Source organism: Anomaloglossus baeobatrachus, chromosome 7, assembly GCF_048569485.1.
Source record: "Anomaloglossus baeobatrachus isolate aAnoBae1 chromosome 7, aAnoBae1.hap1, whole genome shotgun sequence".
In the NCBI taxonomy this organism is placed as follows: Eukaryota; Metazoa; Chordata; class Amphibia; order Anura; family Aromobatidae; genus Anomaloglossus; species Anomaloglossus baeobatrachus.
This window is the reverse complement of record NC_134359.1, coordinates 91,709,392-91,735,505: the sequence shown is the minus strand read 5'-3', so window position 1 is coordinate 91,735,505 and position 26,114 is coordinate 91,709,392. Positions and strand designations below refer to the sequence as shown.

Sequence of the window (26,114 nt, the reverse complement as noted above, 5' to 3'; positions counted from 1 at the left end):
AGTTGGAGCGGTACCCCGGGGCAACAGTTGGTGCTCGTGAGAGTCTATGGTGTGATGTTGTGTGAATAATACGGTGCAGGGCCGACAGGCAGTGAAAGAAACAGGCACAAACAGTAGTCTCTTTACTTTCTCCTCTTTTACTTGGCAACAGTTTAGTCCAGGGAGACCGTCACAGGTGGTAAAGATGATCTGGCCGGCCTGGAAGTGCCTGGGGGTGATATCCTTGGCCAGTTGAGTATGAGGCCTACTCCCTGATCTTTCTTTTCTTCTACAGGACCCTGCACTCTGAATTTAGCAATGGCCCTCTTGCTGCTGGGACCGGTAGTTCGTCCCTGTTTCTGTATGGTAGGCTGCACAGGCCCTCTCGGGTGCTTCTCTGCTGGAGTCCACACCGGGCCCTTGGAATGCGGCTGTACCCAGGGCTGTGGAGTCGGTAAGCCAAACCTTCGACTCCGACTCCGACTCCGACTCCTCAAATTCTCTTGCACCGACTCCGACTCCGGCTCCGACTCCGACTCCGGCTCCGACTCCGACTCCTACATATATTGCTTATAGTTAGGTGAAAAATTTATTGTAGTACATGAATATGTGTATGTGAACATCAGACATTTAATAATTTTTATGATACAATAATCAAGATATTTGGATAGAACATAAAATATATTTATTGGAATACAACTTTAGAACACAAAAAACTGTAATAAATTGTAAATATGTAATACACTATGTAATATACAGTAGATTACATATATATCTTGTGTGTGTATATACACTGTATATATATGTATATATATATATATATATATATATATATATTTTACATATTTACAATTTATTAGTTTTTTGTGTTCTAAAGTTGTATTCCAATAAATATTTTATGTTCTATCCAAATATCTTGATTATTGTATCATAAAAACAATTAAATGTCTGATGTTCACATTGTACTACAATAAATTTTTCACTTAAATATAAGCATTATACTAAATGTTATTATTTAGTAAAATATTCAGCACATTCTGCATTGCACTCCTGTCCCCAATTTATTATATATTTTAGGAGTCGGAGTCGGTGCATTTTATACCGACTCCGACTCCGACTCCGACTCCACCAAAATGAGCTCCGACTCCGACTCCGACTCCACGACTCCGACTCCGACTCCACAGCCCTGGCTGTACCTTCAGATTGCTGATGGGCCAGGGGGCTTGCAGCTCTCCTGCCCTCCGGATTCGGCCACCAGGGAAGGATTTTATACCCTGGCAACCACAGACTCCGATGTCTGAGTCTCTTCTGTGCCTCTCTGCAAATCTTGCTTCACTGGGCCAAACTATTCCAGCTCCAGGCCCCAGTTCCACAAGACAGCACACTCTGCGTCTGCTTTCTCTGCTTTCTCTCTACAGACTGAACCTAACTCCTCCCTCAGGTCAGACTTAAGGAATGCTCCCTGGAACTCCAGGTTCAGAGCTCCCCCTGCTGGCCTGAGGGAGAAACTACGTTGGATGTTGAACTTACTGGCCAAAGATTCCCCCAATTACCTCCAGGCTCAGCATTAACCCTTTGGAGGGGCAATGCTGTTGGGACGACCAGGTCCTGGGGCTCCACATATACGTCACAGAACACATGATCTAAAGGATCGCACACAAAATTGATCAATTTAACATAGACTACTAACGCACGTGTGACAGCAAATGAACGACCTACGTGCGATCTCATTAAATCGTATATGCGACCTGGGCATGTCACATCGCATACGAGATCGCACACCTAATTGTAAGGTGTAAAGCTGGCTTAAGTCTATGGGAAGCCTGAATAGTACCGAATAGTTGTTATTCAGGTTTCCCATAGACTTACATTACGCATCGAATATTCGCGAATGGTCGAATAGCGGAAAGGTATTCGGAAAATATTCGCGAAGCCGAAAAATCGAAGTATTTGATCATCCCTAATATTAATGAGGAAAAAAAATGAACTTTTTTGAATGTACCAAATAGCTGCAGTGAAACAAAGAGTGAAAAATGTAAAAGGGTCTGAATACTTTCTGTACACACTGTGTAAGTATTACATGTTCTGTAGTCATTAGAGCAGCTTTTCTCACAACATTCACTGCACTTTAGTCCACAAAATGGCTACTGGTGGAGCAACAAGTGACCAGACCTGCAATGCTGCAATACCAAGCATAGCCGCTCTACAAAGTATGGTGTGTGCTAGTGGTATGAACCATCCTACTGCTTTTTCATGCACAGTGGTTTTCAACTGGTTGGAGCCTAAAGGATTAGCAACAGCTTATTTTGAGTGCTAAGCAGTCTGTGAGGAAAACTGTACTAACAAATACCTCCGGAGGTGATTGACAAGTCTTTCTATATGAACAAAGCCTTTCAATCAACTTTAGCAGTACTGGAAGAAGCTGTCTAGTCTTGTCTCTAGTTATGGTCACTGGCCAGATCTAGTTGAAACTCTAAATTCTTTGAAATGCCAAAATGTTTCAAACTAAAATATATATGTGACGCTCCTGGACTATTCAGGTCGTCATAGGGTACTGCACAAACTGTCCTACTCGTGCGGTATTCAACCCCCCCATGATTCTGGGTCTCTATCCTGCAGTGCTGCCTCCATCAGCATTCCCAAATCCTAGATACACCTTGCACCACACCTGTCAGGCACACCAGTGGGCTGCTTAAGCAGGAATAGGGCTGCCCACCTAGGGGTTGGACAGGGAGGTGGGAGGTGTCAAGGTCAGTAAGTTGAGTGGTAGCCCTCGAGCTGTGAGGAGCTCTGAGAAAGCTGGGAGTTGGAGCATCCAGGGGAGAGGAAAACTAGGTCGCAGACGGTGGTCTGGACCTAGAGGAGTCAGACTCCCAGTCGCAGGGGATTGAGGCTAGGTGCCTGGGACCCGTCAAGGAGGACGGCCGTCAGCCTGGTCCTATCACTGGTGTGGGACCGAAGGGACGACGGGGTACAAGGACCGTAGGTCGGGGAGAAGCTTCAGGCAACCCGGCAATTAACCTGAGGAGAACGGAGCCTTTATGGACTGTTCTCACCAGCTCCAGAATCGGGGCACTAGCGCAACGAGGGGGATAGGGCTTTCCTAGCAAGCAGCCCACTGAAATCCCAAGCGAGAGCCCTGGATCAGGCTCTTACACTTAGCCACAGTGGGGAGCAGGGCCCGGATAGCTCCAAGCTACCGGACCACAAAGGACAATCTAAAATTTAGTGCCAGGAGGCAGGTTACAGACCACCAGCAGCACTGCAGGGGACGAGACCCGGACGAGCTCCCCTTGAGAGGCAACGGCGTTCAGAGACTTGGTTTACACTGTTGTCAGCGTCTGCTTCATTGCTGAGTGAGTACCCGACTGACCCCTGCAATGCATCCCTGCATCACCATCCAGAGTCCCGAGTCCTGTCCCTACTCGTGGAGGGCAACGTCATCTAGCTGCCCCACTCCATTACCCCGGGTACTCCCAACGGCAGCGGCGGTACTCCCAATTACCGTACACCACGGGTGGCGTCACAAACTATATGTCAAATCCCCTGTAAATACCCCTTTTACATTTGAGTGTGGCCCCTGAGCCCCCGGGTCCGGAGACCCTCGAGCCATGAACGGACACCACCCCCGGATCCGAGCGGTTAAATCCGCTGCTGGGGCGGCACATATACCTGTCTGCAACATGCAGCCAGGCTCTGATTAATACAGCCTATAGTTTGGAGAACATTAATCAAAAGACAGCATCCCTTTTATTTAAGTACCATACCAAATAATATATATTGTACATAGTTGACCAGCCAGAGACAAAACATACTGAGAAGAAGACTTGGACAGAATTTACCTCAGGTGTCCTTTCTAGCCTCCTTTTCCCTCAGCTCCTTAAAGAGAACCTATCAGTAGGTTTTTGCTGCCTCATCTGAGAGCAGCATGATGTAGGCAAACAGTCCCTGAATCTAATGATTTATCACTTAGTTTACTGGTTGAAGCGATTCTGACACAATCAGAGTTTTTAGATTTAGCATGTAGCAGAGCTAGCGTGGTCGGATGTGCGTCACGAAATCCGTGACCCCAACGACATCTCGTTAGCAATGTCGTTGCGTGTAAAGTGGCCTTTAGTATGTCACTTCTGGGGTGGCTGCTGCCTGGAATCTTTAGGCTGGGAAGGGTCAGATAACCATGAACCTTCCCAGCCTGATTATATCAACCACCAGCTGTCTGATTTACCTTGGCTGGTTATGAAAAATAAGGGGGACCCCACGTGGTTTTTTCCAATTTGTTTATTTATGAACAAGTACTGTAAACTACACACTGAAGGCACTAATTATGTATTTGATGGATATCTATGTACCTTACGTGTGTAATTTACTGTACTTGTTGATAAATAAGTAAATAAATGAAAACAACAGTGTGGGGTTACTCTATTTTTGATAACCAGCCAAGGTAAAACAGACAGGTGCAGGCTGGTATTATTGAGCTGGAAAAGGCCTATGGTTATTTGGCTCATCCCAGCCTAAAAATAGCAGCTGGATGCACCCCATCCAGGTGCAGCGGGCTCCAGGACTGTAGGCCATTAACAGGAACGGCGGCGGGGCAGCGTACACAGGACCCCCTCCTCCATAAGCTGCGCCACCTCGGACTCACTGGTCACGGTACTGGCGGGCTCCAGCTCCCAGCTGTTAAGGGACGGCATGGGGGTCTGCGTGGCCTGGTCTCGGCATTGCACGGCTGCTGCGGGCCCTTGCTCACGGGCCCACAGTATGGCAACCAGCCTGCGGACCTCTGCCCTCCAATCGAGTAACTGCTGCAGACTCTGCGCCCTCGCTTTCACGCAGAACCGACCCAGCTCCCGCTCCAACCAGGCAGCGGTCCCAGCGGGAAACTCACCCGGGCCGCAGTCCCCAAAGGCTACTCTTCCTCTACTTCTTCTGGGCCCTGTCGCTCCGGCGGCAGGCACCTCGCCGCTCCCGTCCGGGAACGCCGACATCTTTCCTTTTCTTCTCCCGCGGGCATCAGCAGCAGGCGGCTCACCCACTCCCCCTTAGTCTTTCACAGCACTTCTCTCTTTGGGGACGGGGCTTCACTTTCGCGCCTTCACTGCTCGGGGAAGACGACTCGAGCGGGAAACTTTCGCGCCCAAGATGGTTGGTCTTCAGATTTTTCAGTGGGACGCCGCTGACGGGAACTACAAGGCGCACTTCTACTGGTAAGTAGACCGGTTCTATCCTGTTCGCAGACGCCAGAAGAGTCGATGTGTACCGCACCGCGGGCTCGGCTGCGGCCGCCGAGCCGCTCGGATCCGCGCTCATGTACTGCTGGTGGTGGCTCGAGCCTTTCACGGACCCGGGGGTCACGTCGCTCTGCAAGGGAGTTGGCGCTACACGCGGGGATGCGGGGGGTGTTTGGGTTTGAGGTGATAGTTCATGACGCCACCCACGGGTTGTGGTGATCGTGGACACCACCACTGCGGTGAAGGTACGGGGACTCCCGGGAGCGATGTAGTGGCCCAGCTAGGTGTTGACCCCTCCGTGGGTAGGGGATGTTGGTCCCGGGGCCCGGTTGCGGGGACCGGGGTGCAGGGCGCCGTGTTGCGGTTCAGCGCGGTGCGGTGCCTGATGGCACTGGTGTACTCACTCTGACACAAGACACTGGAGTCACTGGTAAACCAAACGGAGTGATGAACGGGGCCCGCAGCCAGCTGCATCTTTTCCTGTTAGGTTGGTAGTATCTGCCTTTCTCCTGCACCTGTGTTTGAATCTTGACTCCTGTGCCTGGGCACCGGTAGTCCGCTCCCCGGCGTATAACTGTGTCGTAGGAGCCCGTTTGCCCACAGACGCTGGCCCTTTGGATCTCTTGCCTTTGGCGGTGGCACTTATCCGGAATAGTTGGGCTGTTGCCTTCAATCGGGACTTAGGTGGGAATGAACCCCTGAGGTCCAGACCGCAATCAGTTAATTTGATTATGGTGGTGGCTTATAGCCTAGTTTGGGGTCTGAGTACCCTGCCTGGTGCTCCAGTATCCAGTTGGCTCCCCGGTTTGGTTCCGGCGGGCCACTACCCTGCACCGGTCCCTTACGGTTCCACCGGTCATATTCCCGGTCTCCTGCAGGCGGCCACTACCGTCTGCCTCTTTGCCAATGGTGACTGGGATCCAACCTAGCCACTGTAGTAGTCTTTGGCAGGCCTGAACACAGGTCTGCTTCTGGACACAACCTCCCTCCTTCACTGTCAGAACTCCTCTCTCCTCAACTTGACTCCTCCAGAGCCAGACTACAACTCTCTCTGTTTTCCCACCTCTAGGCCTGTGAACTCCTCGGTGGGTGGAGTCAACCGCCTGGCTCCACCCACGTGTTGTGGACATCAAACCTGGAGGGTGGTGACAAGGTTTTTGTGTTTGACTGCTGTTACCTAACTGGAAGGGGTGTGATGTTGTGTGTGTGACTACCTGGGACAACCTGGATAGTCCAGGGCATCACATTAGCATATTATTGCAGTTACTTTCCCTACAACCAAATGTATTTTGATACTTTCTCCTGAACATTTAGTTCTTGGATTATTTTCTTCTACAAAAAAATAGTAATCTTAAATGGGTAATCCTCTTTTAAAGGGGATATCCACTACTTGGACAACCCCTACTCATTCCCCTTTTTCATCCTCGTAAAAATAAATGAGCCTATACTCACCTCTGATGCGGCCACAGTTCCAGCAATATCTGAAGTCACTTTTCCAGGGCCCATGTGACATTGTTATGACAAGAGGCCTTTGGACATTTGAGCAGGATGTGAGCGCTGGGCTGAGTTCCTGCTCAAATGTCCGAAGGTGGGAAGAAAGAAGCCGGCGCTGATTGGTCACGTTACCAGCATGTCATAACAATGTCATGTGGGCCATGGGAAAATGACTTCCGACATTGCTGGAACTGCAGCCGCACTGGAGGTGAGTATTGACTTATTTTTTTTTAACGAGGCAAACAAGGGAAATGAGAAGGGGTTGTCCAAGTAGTGGACATCCCCTTTAAAGTGACTACACTCTTAAGATTTATTGCTTTCCTGCAGTGCAGTTGAATGTTCTATTGTTTTCTATAGGCAGATATTTCATCCAAGTGAGGGTTCATCAGTAGGATTTCTTACATATCGTCCCAAAAATGTCTGCCCTTGTGATCATAACTATGTACAGTGCCTACAAGCAGTATTCAACCCCCTGCAGATTTAGCAGGTTTGATAAGATGCAAATAAGTTAGAGCCTGCAAACTTCAAACAAGAGCAGGATTTATTAACAGATGTATAAATCTTACAAACCAACAAGTTATGTTGCTCAGTTAAATTTTAATAAATTTTCAACATAAAAGTGTGGGTCAATTATTATTCAACCCCTAGGTTTAATATTTTGTGGAATAACCCTTGTTTGCAATAACAGCTAATAATCATCTTTTAGAAGAGCTGATCAGGCCGGCACAGGTCTCTGGAGTTATCTTGGCCCACTCCTCCATGCAGATCTTCTCCAAGTTATCTAGGTTCTTTGGGGGTCTCATGTGGACTTTAATCTTGAGCTCCTTCCACAAGTTTTCAATTGGGTTAAGGTCAGGAGACTGACTATGCCACTGCAACACCTTGATTTTTTCCCTCTTGAACCAGACCTTGGTTTTCTTGGCTGTGTGCTTTGGGTCGTTGTCTTATTGGAAGATGAAATGACGACCCATCTTAAGATCCTTGATGGAGGAGCGGAGGTTCTTGGCCAAAATCTCCAGGTATCTATCTTCCCATGGATGCGGACCAGATGGCCAGGCCCCTTGGCTGAGAAACAGCCCCACAGCATGATGCTGCCATCACCATGCTTGACTGTAGGGATGGTATTCTTGGGGTCGTATGCAGTGCCATCCAGTCTCCAAACGTCACGTGTGTGGTTGGCACCAAAGATCTCGATCTTGGTCTCATCAGACCAGAGAACCTTGAACCAGTCTGTCTCAGAGTCCTCCAAGTGATCATGAGCAAACTGTAGATGAGCCTTGACATGACGCTTTGAAAGTAAAGGTACCTTACGGGCTCGTCTGGAACGGAGACCATTGCGGTGGAGTACGTTACTTATGGTATTGACTGAAACCAATGTCCCCACTGCCATAAGATCTTCCCGGAGCTCCTTCCTTGTTGTCCTTGGGTTAGCCTTGACTCTTCGGACAAGCCTGGCCTCGGCACGAGAGGAAACTTTCAAAGGCTGTCCAGGCCGTGGAAGGCTAACAGTAGTTCCATAAGCCTTCCACTTCCGGATGATGCTCCCAACAGTGGAGACAGGTAGGCCCAACTCCTTGGAAAGGGTTTTGTACTCCTTGCCAGCCTTGTGACCCTCCACGATCTTGTCTTGATGGCCTTGGAATGCTCCTTTGTCTTTCCCATGTTGACCATGTATGAGTGCTGTTCACAAGTTTGGGGAGGGTCTTAATTAGTCAGAAAAGGCTGGAAAAAGAGATAATTAATCCAAACATGTGAAGCTCATTGTTCTTTGTGCCTGAAATAATTCTTAATACTTTAGGTGAACCAAACAGAATTCTGGTGGTTTGAGGGGTTGAATAATAAATGACCCTCTGAATAAACTTTTCACAATTTAAAAAATACAAAAAACAAAAAACAAATAACATTCTTTTTTGCTGCAGTGCATTTCACACTTCCAGGCTGATCTACAGTCCAAATGTCACAATGCCAAGTTAATTCCGAATGTGTAAACCTGCTAAATCGGCAGGGGGTTGAATACTACTTGTAGGCACTGTGTAATACCTATAATTTTGAGAAACATTCAGAGACATATTTTAAATTATTGGTTACTTTTAATTATGGGCGAGCAGTACAAGTGCTCTGTACTCAAAATGATGAGTGATCACTACTATGCTCATGTCGCGGGCGGGGAGGGGACGCTGCGCTCACCACGCTCGGGTCCGGCGCTGCTGCTGCTGCTCGGTGGCTCGAACGGTGGGCCGGATCCGGGGACTCGAGCGGCGCTCCTCGCCCGTGAGTGAAAGGGATTGTTTGGTGGGGTTTGGGATGTCGGTTTGTGACGCCACCCACGGTATGTGGTGAGGTTGGGACACCACCGCTGCTCTGTACGGGGATCCCGGGAGCGTTGACAGGGAGCAGCTGGGATGGTTCTCTTCCCTCCGTGGGTAGGGGGAATTTTGGTGGTCCCAGGGCCCGGTGATGTTGACTGGAAGGTAGATGGCGGGGTTTGGCGAGGTGCAGGGTCGCAGGGGCAGCGCGGTGCCAGACGGCACGGTGGTACTCACTCAGCCAGTAACGTACACGGAGTCTCTGGTAAAACAGACGGCTGGACGGGCGGGTCCCACAGGCGGCTGTGGTGATCACTCCCGGTAGGTTGACGGTGACTGTCTCTCCCTGCATCTTTGTTGTGTTTTCTGCCCCGATGGCTTCCCACCGGTAGCCCGCTCCCAGGCCGTGTGTTTGCCAGAGGAGCCTCTTTTGCCCGCAGGCGCTGGCCCTGGGAACCCTAGCTATGGCGGTAGCTGTATTTCCCTTCACGGTTGAGCGGTTGCCTTCAGTCGGGTCTTTACTGCTGGGAAACCCCGGAGGTTCCCGTCGCTGACAGATTTGACCGGTTTAATGGCGACTCCAAGCCTGGACGGAGTCCGTAGGCCCTGCCGGATGGTGCTGGCTTCTCTTCGCCCCCCGATCCGGTACCGGCGGGCCATCGCCCGTCCCCGGTCCTTACGGTTGTGCGTCAATCGGCCTCTCTTGCAGACGGTCACCACCGTTTGCCAACCTTGCTTTCAGGTGCCCGGGCCACATACCCGGACACGGTCAGTCTGCTCCAGCTCCTCAACTACTACTTCCACCCTTCACTTTCCCTCACGGAACTTCAACTAACTTCCTTTTCCCGCCTCCAGGGCTGTGAACTCCTCAGTGGGAGGAGCCAACCACCTGGCTCCACCCCACCTGCTGTGGACATCAGCCCCTGGAGGGAGGCAACAAGGATTTGTGTCTGACTTTGGTGTTCCTAACCGGGGTGTGGGGTGTGTTGTTGCAGTACCTGTGACGTCCTGGCTTGTCCAGGGCGCCACACTCAAGTGCTCGCTACTCACATAGAGCTGGTTAGACGCTTGGAAGGGCTCAACTCAAGTAACGAGTATAATAGAGGTCACTGATTGGCCAGTTCGGCTCTGCGCACACATGGAGCCAGCCATAAACAGAGCATTTCCGGAGAGAGGAAGGGCGGGGTTTTTTAAAAAAAATTTTGGAGACCAACTACATCCGAAAATGTTGTTTTAACTCCCAGTGAGAAGCATTCAGAGACTGCAAGTGGCTCTCACTGGGGTGCTTGCTCGCATCTTTCTTTCAAGCAAACCTGTGCTTTGTGTTGGTTGTTTCATGAACGACACATCCGAGCACCAGCGATACATGGCCAAGCCTCGGAAGAACCTGAGCACCCCGATGCTGGATCCAGTACCTAGCAGTACTGAGTGCTGCGGCTGCGCTCACTTCCTGTTGATTGCTTGTTTGGTCCGAAGGCAGGGAGACAGAAGATGGCGCTAATTAGATGCAGGGCTTGCATGACGTCACATGAGCCCTATGAACGTGAACCGCAGTACCGCTAGAATGAAGCTGTGGGTCCAGTCACCACAGAGGTACTGCACCTCAGCCAGAGGTGTAATATCCCATTCTCTGGTAAGGAGGAGTTCACAGGCCATTGTACACATAAACACTCTTAGTATAGCTACACCACTTCAGGCCATGGTTAGGGCGAGATTGCTCCTTAGGGAGAGCACAGTCCCGTGGCCAGTCTGGGGGTGGGGTTAGTTAGTTGGTGGACACTAGAGAACGGAGTGGAAGAGAGAACAAGGAAGGACACGGAGGACAGAGGTCCTGAGGACCGGAGCCAGTAGAGCTCGTCCTAAGAAGAGGAGGGAGAAAGAATGGAAGAAGGGGTCCCATAGTCACGGGCAGTAAGAGATTCACCCGTTGGTTCGCATCCACAAACCGGAGGCTGAGGTATCTTTATGTGCCGAAGCCGCAGCCACAAGCGAATCCACCGAAAAGGTAACCATAGAGGGCAAGGTAAAAAGGGCAGAAGAGCCTCCCGAGCAAGACCCGCGGACAACGGCTCGGGGCAGTGTGTGTGAGGGTGCAGGGCAGGAGAGTGAAGCCAGTGCAGGAAGATGACCAGGAAAGGGATACAGAAAGGAACAAAGGTTCTTTGCCTCCAAATTGCCAGGTGATCGGCTGGATCCCGTCACCAAAAGGACCCATCTGCTAAAGGAATCTTACGGTTGCCCTGCGGCCCAGCTCCACCTGTGGTGAGCTGAACCATCTTAGCTGCGTCACCATCTGCCCCAGCGGTCCCATCCAGCAGCGTCAGCCATACCTGGCCGAAGACCACAGCTGGCGTCACGACATATATATATATAAAATCCCCCGCACCATTTTAAATGACCACCGCCAGGGTCACGAAGTCGAGCCCTGCCACTGTGTCCTCCCGAACAGAATTGCAGCCCAGTTCCGAGTGTCCCCACGGCCCTGGTGGGCGAGCCAAAGCCAGTATGGAAGGAGCGTATAGGCTTTATAAAGTTACCTGGGAGAAACATGTGGAATCAGAAGGGGTTGTCCTAGTAGTGGACAACCCCTTTAAGGGTTATTCCAAAATGTTTCTAATGGTCTTTTTGTTTTATATTGCAGGAAAAATCATGTGAAAGTCAAGTATTAATTTCACGAGGAAAGGCTATAGTCTTAAAAGCCCACTGCAATCTGAGTAAGTCCAGCTCTTCTGAATCAGACAGCAGTGAAGAGGTAAGAAACCAGTATGTGCGCTCCTGTGGAATTTGTACAATGGGCTGCAATATACATTTTCTTTCTTGAGTCAATGAAATAGCAAAATCAATATTTGAATTGAAAGCTGTGGTGCTGATACAGTTTGAGATAAGCTCTATAGTGATATAGACAAGTTAGGAGAGGCATTAATTATTAAGGGGAAAATCTGCACAGAAAGCTCAGTGTACACGCAAGAGAAATTGACATGTTGCATATTTCAAACACGCACCGCAGGTCAATTTATATTGAGTGACAAAAATACAGTGGGCCTGAAATTTCTATAAAGCCCTTCCACCTTACTGGAACTGTAAGACGTTGCGGTTTTGACACTGCAAAAATACGTAATGTCAAAAACTGACCAAGAGCTCATTGTAGGTACACAGCTTAATATTGTAGAGGAGTCCATGGCTACTGTACTGTGGGGGTTAGAATAGCTGCTGTCACAGGGAAAGACCCACATTAAAAAAACAATACTATTAAAATCTGTGATATTTGGAGGCCCTGTTTGAGATATTTTGATGCCCACAATCTTCAACTTATGGGGAAAACATTGGCTGAATGTGCTAAAGTATGGAGACGGCTGTTAGATATTCTGCATATTCTGTTGTCTGATGATCTACAGTTAGGTCCAGAAATATTTGGACAGTGACACAATTTTCACGAGTTGGGCTCTGCATGCCACCACATTGGATTTGAAATGAAATCTCTACAACAGAATTCAAGTGCAGATTGTAACGTTTAATTTGAAGGTTTGAACAAAAATATCTGATAGAAATTGTAGGAATTGTACACATTTCTTTACAAACACTCCACATTTTAGGAGGTCAAAAGTAATTGGACAAATAAACCAAACCCAAACAAAATATTTTTATTTTCAATATTTTGTTGCGAATCCTTTGGAGGCAATCACTGCCTTAAGTCTGGAACCCATGGACATCACCAAACGCTGGGTTTCCTCCTTCTTAATGCTTTGCCAGGCCTTTACAGCCGCAGCCTTCAGGTCTTGCTTGTTTGTGGGTCTTTCCGTCTTAAGTCTGGATTTGAGCAAGTGAAATGCATGCTCAATTGGGTTAAGATCTGGTGATTGACTTGGCCATTGCAGAATGTTCCACTTTTTTGCACTCATGAACTCCTGGGTAGCTTTGGCTGTATGCTTGGGGTCATTGTCCATCTGTACTATGAAGCGCCGTCCGATCAACTTTGCGGCATTTGGCTGAATCTGGGCTGAAAGTATATCCCGGTACACTTCAGAATTCATCCGGCTACTCTTGTCTGCTGTTATGTCATCAATAAACACAAGTGACCCAGTGCCATTGAAAGCCATACATGCCCATGCCATCACGTTGCCTCCACCATGTTTTACAGAGGATGTGGTGTGCCTTGGATCATGTGCCGTTCCCTTTCTTCTCCAAACTTTTTTCTTCCCATCATTCTGGTACAGGTTGATCTTTGTCTCATCTGTCCATAGAATACTTTTCCAGAACTGAGCTGGCTTCATGAGGTGTTTTTCAGCAAATTTAACTCTGGCCTGTCTATTTTTTGAATTGATGAATGGTTTGCATCTAGATGTGAACCCTTTGTATTTACTTTCATGGAGTCTTCTCTTTACTGTTGACTTAGAGACAGATACACCTACTTCACTGAGAGTGTTCTGGACTTCAGTTGATGTTGTGAACGGGTTCTTCTTCACCAAAGAAAGTATGCGGCGATCATCCACCACTGTTGTCATCCGTGGACGCCCAGGCCTTTTTGAGTTCCCAAGCTCACCAGTCAATTCCTTTTTTCTCAGAATGTACCCGACTGTTGATTTTGCTACTCCAAGCATGTCTGCTATCTCTCTGATGGATTTTTTCTTTTTTTTCAGCCTCAGGATGTTCTGCTTCACCTCAATTGAGAGTTCCTTAGACCGCATGTTGTCTGGTCACAGCAACAGCTTCCAAATGCAAAACCACAAACCTGTAATCAACCCCAGACCTTTTAACTACTTCATTGATTACAGGTTAACGAGGGAGACGCCTTCAGAGTTAATTGCAGCCCTTACAGTCCCTTGTCCAATTACTTTTGGTCCCTTTAAAAAGAGGAGGCTATGCATTACAGAGCTATGATTCCTAAACCCTTTCTCCGATTTGGATGTGAAAAGTCTCATATTGCAGCTGGGAGTGTGCACTTTCAGCCCATATTATATATATAATTGTATTTCTGAACATGTTTTTGTAAACAGCTAAAATAACAAAACTTGTGTCACTGTCCAAATATTTCTGGACCTAACTGTATTGCTTTTTTCTGTTACAAAACAAGATGTTCCGAAGGATTCGCAACTCAGGTAGAGGAAATATAAGGACCAAAACGGGTAAGTTGTAAATTGTGAGAAACCTTATTGCATATGAGGACCCTCTCTGATATGTCCTTTACCATAATGCTTCTGTCGTAATGTAGAATAATTGTTTTGATGACACAACCATCATTGCCAGATCAGATTATTATAATTAATATAAAATATATCTAGTATAAAATTGCCAAATATAGAATACCAATGGGCATATCTCAATACTTTTTTGTGGAAGGTCTGACCCTTGGAAGCCCATCTAAATAGAGAAATAATTATGGCTATGGCCTCTTCATTGTTTGGACATGTAAAAACTAAAAAACGGCATCTCCAACAATAGCAAGTGTGAACAGGTGCTAGCTTCTAAAACTACACAAAACACAAACAAAAGAATACAGCAACACTCTGTAAGCGCCAAGACACATGCAAACATAGAATATATGAACTTTAAACTGCATTAATGCTATATAATTATTAATTAATCAATATGTTAGTGACAGATCTTATCTGCCCATATATTTGTAGACTTTTAGTCCAAAAGAGGCATAACACTAGTATGGGATCGCATCACCTTGCCACTGATGATGGCCATTCAAGAATTGGCCAATTTTTGTTCTAAGAACCTTCATTTTTCTAGGTATGTTTTATATCGCATTAATTCAGTTTAAATTTCATATATTCTATGTTTGCATATGTCAGAGTGCTGCTGTATCCTTTTGTTTGAGTTTTGTATTGTTTGGACATGTACAAAGCCGTGCATCTGGTTGTAGTTGTGCCTGGATCGCAGATTGGTCCCATGTAAGTTAAAGGGAACCTGTCACCAGATTTTTCCCTTATGAGCTGTGGCCACCATCAGTAAGATCATAATGCTGTATATAAGAGCCCAGGCCACGCTGTATAATGTAAAAAACACCTTTATAATACTTACTTAGGGGATCGGTCTGGTTCGATAGGCTTCGCTGCTCTCGGTCTGGCGCCTCCTCCATGTTGTGTGATCTCCACCCTCCTGCCCAGGAGAGGCCTTCATTGCGCTCCTGTGCAGGTGCACTTTGTTCTGTGCTGCTGAGGGCAGATCAAAGTACTGTAATGTGCGTGTGCGAGAAAATGTTAAAGAACGCCTGGGCATGTGCACTACACTACTTTGATATGAGCTCAGTCTGACAGATCAAAGTGCGCATGCACAGGAGGGCAATGGAGACCTCTCTGTGAATTTTGCAGTAAACGTCATGCGCCTGGGGCTAGGCAGGAGGACAGCAATCGCACACAATGGAGGAGGCGCCGGAGCGAGACTCTCATCAGACCGGATCACTCCCTAGGTGAGTATAATAAAGGTGTTTTTTCCGTTATACATAGTGACCTGGGTTCTTGTATACAGTATTCTAGAATGCCCTATATAAGAGCCCACTCGTGGTGTCTGCAGCTTATAGGGGACAAATCTAGTGACGGGTTCCCTTTAATATATTGTACTAGGCACCGCTTCATCTATATACTGTAATAGCTGAAGTGCCCAGCGTTGCCCATTGTCTTTCTCTCTCTCTCTCCCTGTCTTGCTCTGTCTGTCTCTCTCTGTCTCTCTCTCTGTCTCTCTGTCTCTCTCTCTCTGTCTCTCTCTCTCTCTCTCTCTGTCACTCTCTCTCTGTCTCTCTCTCTCTCTCTCTGTCTCTCTCTCTCTGTCTCTCTCTCTCTCTCTCTCTCTGTCACTTTCTCTCTGTCTCTCTCTCTCTCTCTGTCACTTTCTCTCTGTTTCTCTGTCTCTCTCTCCACCAAAATCATATTAACTGACACATAAGCTTTCTTATACTAAGAATGTCCTTTGTTGCCAACGGCAACTAATCAGAGCTCCTATTAATGACTTGTAGCAATATAGAAGCAGAGCTGTGATTGGTTGCTATAGACCATCTAATGAATATCCAGGCTTACTGTCAAAACATCCAATATATTGCCTCATAAAACACCACACAATTAGTATACAGGTAAGGTCGGTGTGTGTTTCTTTCTGTGTATCTATCTCTTTTTGTCTGTTTGTCTTTTTCTGTCTGTGAGTGTCTCTTTCTGTCTGTAAGTATCTCTTTCTCTGTGTGTGTGTGTGTGTGTGCATCTCTTTCTGTGTATGTATCTCTTTCTGTGTGTGTATCTCTTTTTGTGTGTGTCTCTTTCTGTGTGTCTCTTTCTGTGTGTGTCTCTTTCTCTGTGTATGGTGTCTTTTTCTGTGTGTGTATGTCTCTTTCTGTGTATGTGTCTCTTTCTGTGTGTGTTTCTCTTTCTGTGTGTGTGTCTCTTTCTGTCTGTGTGTGTCTATGTCTGTGTGTGTCTCTTTCTCTGTCCATAGGAGTCTATAATACAGATCCATTCCCAGCTCTATTGTCTTTAATGTAAGGAAGGTTTTTGGTGAACAACTGTAAAGTGTGGGGTTAAATTTTCCCCTCAAAACATAGTCTATGACGTTCTCTAAATCAAATGAGATGGCTGTGTAAAATTTTGTGATTACAAATGCAACTCCTTTAGGAGACATACACACACACACACACACACACACACACACACACATTCACACATACACACATACATACACTCAGCTTTATATGTATGTTTTAGCTGCTTAGACATTAAAGGGGGAACTGCACTTAAGCAGGCTTTTCATGCTGCGACATCGCTAGCCAATGCTAGCGATGGCGAGAGTGATAGCACCCACCCCTATCGTTATGCCGATATGTGAAGTTCGCTGTGACCAGCAAACCGCCTCCTTTCTAAGGGGGCGGTTCGCTCGGCGTCACAGCGGCGTCACTAAGCGGCCGCCCAATCAGAGCGGAGGGGCAGAGATGAGCGGGACGAACATCCCGCCCACCTTCTTACTTCCTCATTGCTGGCGTGTGGCAGGTAAGGAGAGGTTCTTCGTTCCTGCGGCGTCACACGTAGCGATGTGTGCTGCTGCAGGGACGAGGATCAACTTCGCCCAAACGACAGCAGCGATAATTGGGAGAGGACCCCCATGTCAACGAGGAGCGATTTTGGACGTTTTTGCAACGATCCAAAATCGCTCCTAGGAGTCACACACAACGAGATCGCTACAGCGGCCGGATGTGCGTCACAAAATCCGTGACCCCAATGAGATCGCTGTAGCGATCTCGTAGCGTGTAAAGCCACCCTTACTGAAGTGCCAAGGCCTATATATTCATGTAAGGAGTAGGGGTGCCAGGTGTACAGTTGACTATCAATGGCCTTTTGTAAGGATAGGAGATCAATATTAAAATCCCTGAAACCGGTTTACCCCATGTATATTCTGCTTATGTACCATCCTAATGTCTCATATCACATTTATTTTTATACTTGTCATCTATATTGCCCACCAGAGAGATTCCCATCTCAGTGGGATCCATATGGAACCAGGCATCAAAATGTAAACCCTCGCTGGGAAGAGGAGAAGGAAAAGATCCAAGACGATTTGCTAATGGAATAGATGCATGCGATATACTTACAAGAGCTGTGCTGATGAAGTCAGATACTACTTGGCGCTACTCATCTTTCTAGGATCAGTTCATTTTGCATGACTTGTAAAGAGCTTCCGGTAAAAGTCAAAACTGACGGAAGGCAAAATTGTCCATAGATGGATGAATAAAATACTGCTACATCAACACTGATTTCTGTAAAAGCGTTTTTTTCTTTTTGGGTCTAATCAAAATCATTGGCAAAAATGACTATTCTAAAAGTTGGTTGTGGTTTTAAGTCAAATATTGAAAAATATTTTTTATTGAAAAACTGTCAAGCACATACCTGAGTATTCACTAACCCAAGCATATCAACTTGCAATAATAGTACTTTGCTACAATATTTTAACATGTTTTTATTATTAACAACCATGGTTTTAATAACATCACTATCAAGTTGTAACATTTGGGCAGCCATGGAGGACCTGTGGTAAGGAAATACAGTATACGAGAAGGGGATTCTGAACCACCATCCATGTATAGCAGTAAAATTCCCCATAGAAAATGAGTATTATAGGAACCACAGCATGTTGCAAAAAGATGTGGATTTTTACTGTGGAATTCACCCCTTTAATGTAGAGGGCTAAATGATTATTATAATATTACCATGGATTCTCTGTGGACTTGAAGAGAGATCCACAACAAAAATTCCATCACGTGTGGTCTTCTTGTTCCAAGCAGCGCTGTGGAATCGGAGTCGTGGAGTTGGAGTCGGTGTTCATTTTGCTGGAGTCGGAGTTGGAGTCGGTATAAAATGGACCAACTCAGAATCCTAAAATATATAATAAATTGGGTTCGGCGGTTCAAGTCAGCATGTGATGAATATTTTTTCATAAGAATCTTGTAAAGTCATTAAATGTCCTATAAATGTCTGTTCTATTCCTGGTCAAAGGGTCTAGGCTTTTACTTGAGATGAATCTGTGCTGCACTTCAGCTACATGATATAAGTAGGGATGTTACCATTTTACTACAGCAAATTTATCACAAACATGAGTCATGTACAGTTGAAACCAAACGTTTACATCCACTCTCTATAAGGACACATCTGCATGTTTTTATTTACTATCTGACACAAAATCAGAATAAACCTTTCCCGTTTTAGGTCAGTTAGGAACCAACATTATTTATATTTACCAAATGCCAGAATAATGAGAGAGAGAGAGAGAAAAATGTCTTTGTTATCCTTAAGCCACTTTGTAACCAGTTTGGCAGTATGCTTCAAGTCATTGTCCATTTGGAAGAACAATTTCCACCCAAGCTTTAAGTTCCTGGCTGATGTCTTGAGATGTTGCTTCAGTATTGCCCCATAATCTTCTTTCCGCATGATGTCATCTATTTAGTGAAGTGCACCAGTCCCTCCTGCACAAAACAACCCCACAACATAATGCTGCCTTCCCAGTGTTTCACACTTGGGATGATGTTCTTAGGTTTCAAAGCTTCTCCTTTTTTCCTCCAAATGTAACTATGATCAATACGGCCAAACAGTTCAATTTTAGTTTCTTCAGACCACAGGACATGTCTCCAAAATGTAAGATTTTTTTCCTATGCGTATTTGCAAACATTAATCTGTCTTTTTTTAATGTTTCTTTTGGAGTAATGGCTTCTTCCTGGCAGAGTGGCCTTTCAGTCTATGTTAATACAGTACTCGTTTCACTGTGGATAATGACACAATCTTACCAGCTTCCGCCAGCATCTTCACAAGGTCTTTTGCTTTTGTTCTTGGGTTGATATGCACATGTCTGACCAAAGCATGTTCATCCCTGGTACACAGAGCACGTCTCCTTCATGAGTGGCATGATGTTTGGACATTCCCATCTTCTTTGTACAGATGAACAAGGCCCCTTCTGGTATCTGGAAATTGCACCCAAGAATGAACTACAGTGTGTTTTAGGTGTGCATTAAAATACATCCACAGATGTGTCTCTAATTAACTCAGATGTTGCCAATAAACCTATCAGAAGCTTCAAAAGACATGATATCATCATATAGGCTGTCCCATATTCTTTACAGGCATAGTCCTCTTAGTGTATGTAAACTTTTGACTTTGCCGAAAGTAAAAATGCCTTAAAAGATTCTCTCTCATTCTGGCATTTGGCAAATATAAATAAGTTTGGTTCCTTATTGACCTAAAAAGGAAAGATTTATTCTGATTTCAGGTCAGATAGTGAGAAAAACATGCAGATGTGTCTTTTTAGATAGTGGATGTAAACTTCGGGTTTCAACTGTACGTGTTTCTGTATTATGCAGAAGAGAACTTTAAGTGTACTACCTTTTACCATTTGTACATGTTTATTAGTAAGTAACGATATCTTTGTTTTTATAAACTTTTCTGGCTTCCTCATCCTCGGGACAAAGGGATCTGATGTTGTACAAAGCATGATCATCCTGAATATGAAGGTGCTGTACCACCACATACACCCAGGAGCCCTATCTTTCAGTAGCGTGCCAGGATGTGGAAAGCAAGTACCTTGCCCACAGATACAGTCTCACGAATCACACCTTTCCCCCACACAGACAGAACACACACAAGGACAGACACACATTCTCAGACAGGAGACACATCGTGGGGGAACAAACCACAGATCACTATTAACAAAAACAACAGCTACATAAGGGGCCATTACAACTGATATAGGTGTTACCCCAGGGGAGTAATTAGGAGTTCCGCTCTGGGGGTGCGAAAAACATATCTGAGTGGACCCTCGTGGATTTAATTCTGCTAATAAAAAAAACAATAATTTAAAATGTCAGTAATAAATTTTAAAATATAAAATAAAATTGATACCACCTATTTAAATACATCACATAAATTCAATATGACGGTGCACAGCACCTAATAGACATTAGTAATTCAGTTGTAACAAAGGGTGTGTTGCTACAAAATCAATTTTCAATGGAAACTGGATGCAAAGTAATACAACATTGAGTAAAGTGTCTAATATATGTAAAAATTATTTGCATTATGGTATAAAAACTAAACTCCAGTATGTAAAAGCCATAACTGGCAAATTCATATTAAAGGATAATGGTTTCCGTTTTCTCCAGATCAATTGATCTAACTGTTTATGGTAGCAATTTAATGCAGCTTTGTTAATTAAAATAAGTAGATTTGATGGGAAAAATCTACCTATTTTAATTAACAAAGCCGCATCAAATTGCTATCTGTAATGCCTACCAGGAGGGGCGAGTAGTAATATTGTGAAAGAAAGAAAGAAAGCGCAATAGGGTTTTATCCATGTGAGAAAAATTCCCACAGGGGGTAGATTCCACTCACCTATTCAGTTTTTGAGAGTCACAACCCCTTTAAGCACATGCGATGATGGTATCAGCAGCAGCCCCGAAGTGGAACGTATAGTGGCGTGAAGAAGAAATCGGGTCTGTACTGTGCCAATATACCATGAGAATATTCAGTAAATTATTCCTTTATTGTTGTACAGGTCTACGCGTTTCAGAGACATCCATGTCCTTCATCAGGACATAAAAAGGTATAGACCCGATTTCTTCTTCACTCCACTATACCAGGAGGACGAGCAAGAGTGGACCCACTGGACCACAGGAGTGACCAAGGTTTGTCCTAATGTGGGAGGGGCGTAACTAAGCACCTACAGGGTTTTCACCATAGCCTCTGATGGTGAGGATGAGCTTGGCTGCCGATAGACGCCAGGTGCCACTCCCAGAGCAGTGCCCGGAACTGTGGAAGCTGAGCGGAGCTGGGTGACAGCAGGACAAGGGTACAGTCACAGGCATGACATACTGGGCAAACACATGAACTCAGACACAGGAATAGGCACAGGACATCAGGAGGGACTCTGGTCATCAGGGTACAGGTTCTAGACTGAAGACATCAGGTTCAGTATTTAGGTTCATGATATCAGAAGGGAGGCCAGACATCGAACACAGGTCATCAGGCACAGGTCATCTGGCACAGGACATCAGTAGGGACTCCGGTCATCAGGGTACAGGTTCTGGACTTAAGACATCAGGTTTAGGATTTAGGTTCAGGACATCACAAGGGAGACCACACATCAGATAAATGTTATCAGGTATGGATCACCATGCACAGGACATCAGGCTCAGGACATCAGGTTGCAGTTACATTACATCAGGCTCAGAACATCAGGGAGAGGTGCAGGACATTAGAATAAAGACAGAACACAGGAACAGATGCAGGGTTAAGGCTGGTACCAGGACACACAGACACAGACAGGATGGGTCCAAGAACACAGATGGGACAACAGCAGACACCTTTGCAGAAACCTTTGCAAAGTGTGTGCTTCCCCTTAAAGGGACAAGAAGCATTTGTGCCCCTGGGCTAGAGGGCAGCAAATCCATGCGGCTATGAAGGCAAGCAGAGGACAAAGCAACAAGGACAAGTTGGTGGCCAGGGAGGTAACGGCGGTGATATCCCGGCTGGGCTAGGGGCAGAGGAGAGTCCTGAGACAAGGGCGCTGGTGCTACACTGTCATAGACAGTTTGGACAATTGATCTGGATAAAATGCAAACCATTATACTTTTATATGAAATTGGCAATCATGGCTTTCACATACTGCAGTTTGTTTGTTTGTTTTTTTATATATGAACCCACAGTGCAAAGAGAAAAAAAGGCAAAACACAATTTCACACAAAACTCCAAAAAAAGGAAATTGTTAGCACCTTTCGAAAATTATCGGTAAATAACTTTGTTTCAAGCCTTTGCCCCTTCAAGCTGACCTGTAGCAAGTAAAAGGTGTGGGCAATGAAAATCACACCTGAAACCAGATAAAAAGCAATTTTTCATTCTTTGGGACAAAAATATGGGATACGTCATTTTGTCCTGAAGAAGGGGAAATTGCTCTAAGAACTTTGCAATTTACCACTTATTTAAAAACTTGAGACAACCTCTTTAAATTTGGGCCATGCAGTAGAATAAATGTAATGTCAAAACTGTGCTTGTTTATGTGAAAAATGAACTGTATGTGTGGTGCCCCTGAGGCTTCGGTCGCCACAGAGTACTGCACCTCACTTAAGGTGCGGTACTTATCTGAGATCCAGAGGAGGTTGGTACCGGTTTTACCAAATGCACACCAAACACACAACCAGGTTGCCCTCCCCAATGGGGACCGAGCTAGGGTTTTAAGGCAGTCACCAAACATTGGGGGCAGCCACCCACTAGTGACAGGGACCCGGGGGGGGGGACAGCCACCAGGTTGAGTCAGGAGCCAACACAATAGTTAGGAGTTCTCCAGCAGGAGAGGAAAAGAGCGGACGGATTTACCCGTGGCTCTGGTGAGACACAGGAGTCAAGACGGTTGCTGAGGGGAGAGCTTAATTGCTCCCTCCGGACCAGCGTAGCACATGGTGCATTACCCTAGGGTGAAACATACTTTAGGTTGAATCACCAGAATCTTCGGGATTGTACGTTCTCCTGGCCACCAAAGTTCCTGAAGTACACTGCTACATAGGGTCTGGAGTTGAGATCCAAGTCCGGCCCCACCGCAGACCCGCAGCACCTACATACGGTATGGGAGACAACAAGTCAAGAACCGGGGTCCTCAAGTAGCTTTAGACCACGGGGATCCATATCCAAAGGCGAAAGCAGGAAGGGCACACCGACCACTGTACTGGGTCTGACCTCCATCAGTGATCAGTATCTCCTGGGCAACTTAAAGAACTGTGAGTAAAACACCTGGACCAGAGAGACTGTGTCAGCCTGGCTAGTTACCTGCCAGCGTTGAGAAACATGTGATGGTGTCTCCTCGTCTTCCTTGTTTTGCATATTTCCCAGGGGGCATTGCTCTAGAATCACTGCGTTGAGAAACACGTGATGGTGCTCCACAGTGCTGGATGTTGATCTCCCTAAGGTCAACCATCCTTACCTATGCCGCCCCGTACTTCGGCGCTGACGGCCATTGATCTCCCTCATCCTACCTCCCTGGCGTCCGTTCCACCTGTGGAGAGCAGAAACCATCTTTGCTGCTATTACCATCCATCCCGGAGGACAGTGACAGCAGCGGCGGCTAATACCGCAGGTGGTGTCACGAAATCATGCCATCCATTCCCAACTCCCCTTTCCGTGGACACCTCGGGGTCACAAAACTGGGCAGGCCACCCGTGACAGCCCCCTGACCCTTCACCGGCCTGGCGATGAGTAACCCCTCAGGTCCCATAGGTGCTACATATGCAGCACTGGTCTGGTCAAAACTACAGTGTGTGACCTTTCCCTTACTATAGTAAATCCAATACTAGCAGGTTGAGCGGCGTTGTAAGATTATTCAAGACAGATTACTAGTTTGTCAGAAACTGATTTTGTTTCATACAGGTCCGACTAGTTGTTCACTATTCACTGGACGGAATACAAAGAAACCTCAATTGCATAATAATTACACCAAGTCCCTTATTTGTAGAGTAAATCGCCTAGAAATGTGGGAACAGCTCTCATCGAGTGTAATTTCCATGAATAAAGACAAAGAAACAGCAAATGTGTGAATGCAGTGTAAAATTCCACAAATGGGCTTAGAGCAGAGCATAGTATTACCCCATTTCACCAGCAGGAGGCAGAATAACACAATGAATGTTTTCTCCAGGAGAACTCTGTATGAACCTCATCTTTGTACAATAATTTTTACATAATTTATGACCTGAGACCCAGCGCTTAGAAGCTGCTGAAGATTCATTTCTTCAGATGTTGTGTTGGGATCGCAGCTATCTGTAGACCAGGGCACTCAACGCTTTCAAGCATTATTGAACATGCGGCATAACACTGTTCATTTTACAGGCACAGATTTAGGTGACATTACATGAAAATAAAGCACCTAATATGGTGATAATAAGTGACAAATGCTCCAGCAAAGCAGAAAAATAAAATACAGATTTTTTTTGCACCCAGCTCAATGTGAATTTCAAACCTGTGATGAGCAGATATTGAAAAATTCTCTTCTCCATTGATTCTGCAAGATAATAATCAACCTGCATTGCTGTGGAATTTGGTAAATTCCCTACAACCTCAGTTTAAAGGGGATTACACAGACACAAATGTAGCTAGAATGAGAATATACTTATTTACACCGTGTCGTTCTAGCCCTACAGTCACTATATTGAGGATGCAGTTTAAGGGGGGGAGGGGGGTGCACAACCTCCTCTCATTTCCCATGTTTACCCCCATAAAAATAAAAAAGCTTATATTTACCTCAGCTGCTGGTGCGGTACCAGTGATGTCGGAACTCGCGTTTCAGGGGTCACGTGACATTGTTATGACACGCAAGCCCTATGACCAATCATCTCCGACTTCCTGTTCTCCGCCTTTGGCTGTTTAAATAACAGGAAGTGAGCGCTGCTGCTGCCTCTCACTTCCTGTTAAAGGGACACTGCCAGCACAGAAATACTGTTCAAACCAAGGCGCTCTATGCATCAGGAGCGGCCAATTATTTGAATACACCTTCCAAACTGCTTGTTTTCCCACAATCTCCATCCTTCCTTCTTCTTTGATTGGTGGCATAATGCACCGAGCGCATGAGAAGGGTAGAGATGGATGGAATACAAGCAGGTGGAAAGGTGTATATAAATGATTGGCCCCGCCATTATGCAACTAGCCCTTGTGCTTGGTTTGAACAGTCACCTGTGCTGACAGAATGTAACGCCTGCCTGGATCAACAGACTCAGGGGGGATGTAATGGACAGACTAGAGGGAAGCCACTCACCAAGCAGGACCCCCAGAACCCTGAAACCCTTTAACCCTTATACAGGGATTTGGAATTACACAGGGCCCTGGAGATCACTACCTGTGGAAGGCTGCAGTCCGATGAGAGTAGTCATCAAACCAGGAATAGCAGAGCAGGGACAGAATCGGCAGACAAGGACGTAATAAAAAAAACGTAGCAGAGGTCAAATCCGGATCGGGCAGCGAGGTACAAAAACAGCAGGCAGAAGGGTAGTCAGAAAACACGCAGAAGTCAACACACAGGAATCACAAAACAGAATAGGGCGGACCAGGAGCCAGGAAATCAGAACTATCTCTCGCAGTGGTCATGTGACAGGAGGGGGAATAAGAAGGGTGTGGGGTCTTCCCATTGGCTGTAGCTGAATGCTGGCAACTTCAGCTGGAAGACACACGCCACCCACAGTCAGCCAGCGGTACTGCAGATCCCAAGATAACCCAGCTCAGTGGATGATCAAAGCCTGCGCCCACCGGTGCCGCTGGCATCGACTCCTCTCCCATCATCAGCACCATCCACGGCAGGAACACGGCGTCGCCTGGCGATCGGAGCAGAAGTAGTCTGGAGCAGACTACGGCGATGACGTAACACAGAGTTCCTTTAAGCAGAGGAAGGTGGTCCCAAAGGAAGGTGGCCACCTCTTACACCCCATTAGCTCTGAGCCTAAGGAATGGATTAAAGGCACTTTGCGCACAAAATGACTGTTCAAACAAGGCACAAGCATTAGATGCATCATGGCTGCCAATCATTTAAATACCCCTTCCCACCTACTTGTTTTCCATCCAGTTCTACCCTTCTCAAGCTCTAGCAAGCTATAGCCATCAATCAAAGA

The 26,114-nt window shown here is 46.2% G+C and overlaps 1 protein-coding gene across 1 annotated transcript in view; it reads left to right on the top strand.

Moving 5' to 3' along the window:
- Nucleotides 1–17,563, top strand: part of SPP2 (secreted phosphoprotein 2) — a 33,246-nt gene extending 15,683 nt beyond the window's left edge. The window contains 3 exon segments of the mRNA XM_075319696.1: nucleotides 11,649–11,759; nucleotides 14,079–14,130; nucleotides 17,457–17,563. Coding sequence (XP_075175811.1) covers nucleotides 11,649–11,759; nucleotides 14,079–14,130; nucleotides 17,457–17,563 — 270 coding nt within the window.
- Nucleotides 17,564–26,114: the final 8,551 nt, after the last annotated feature.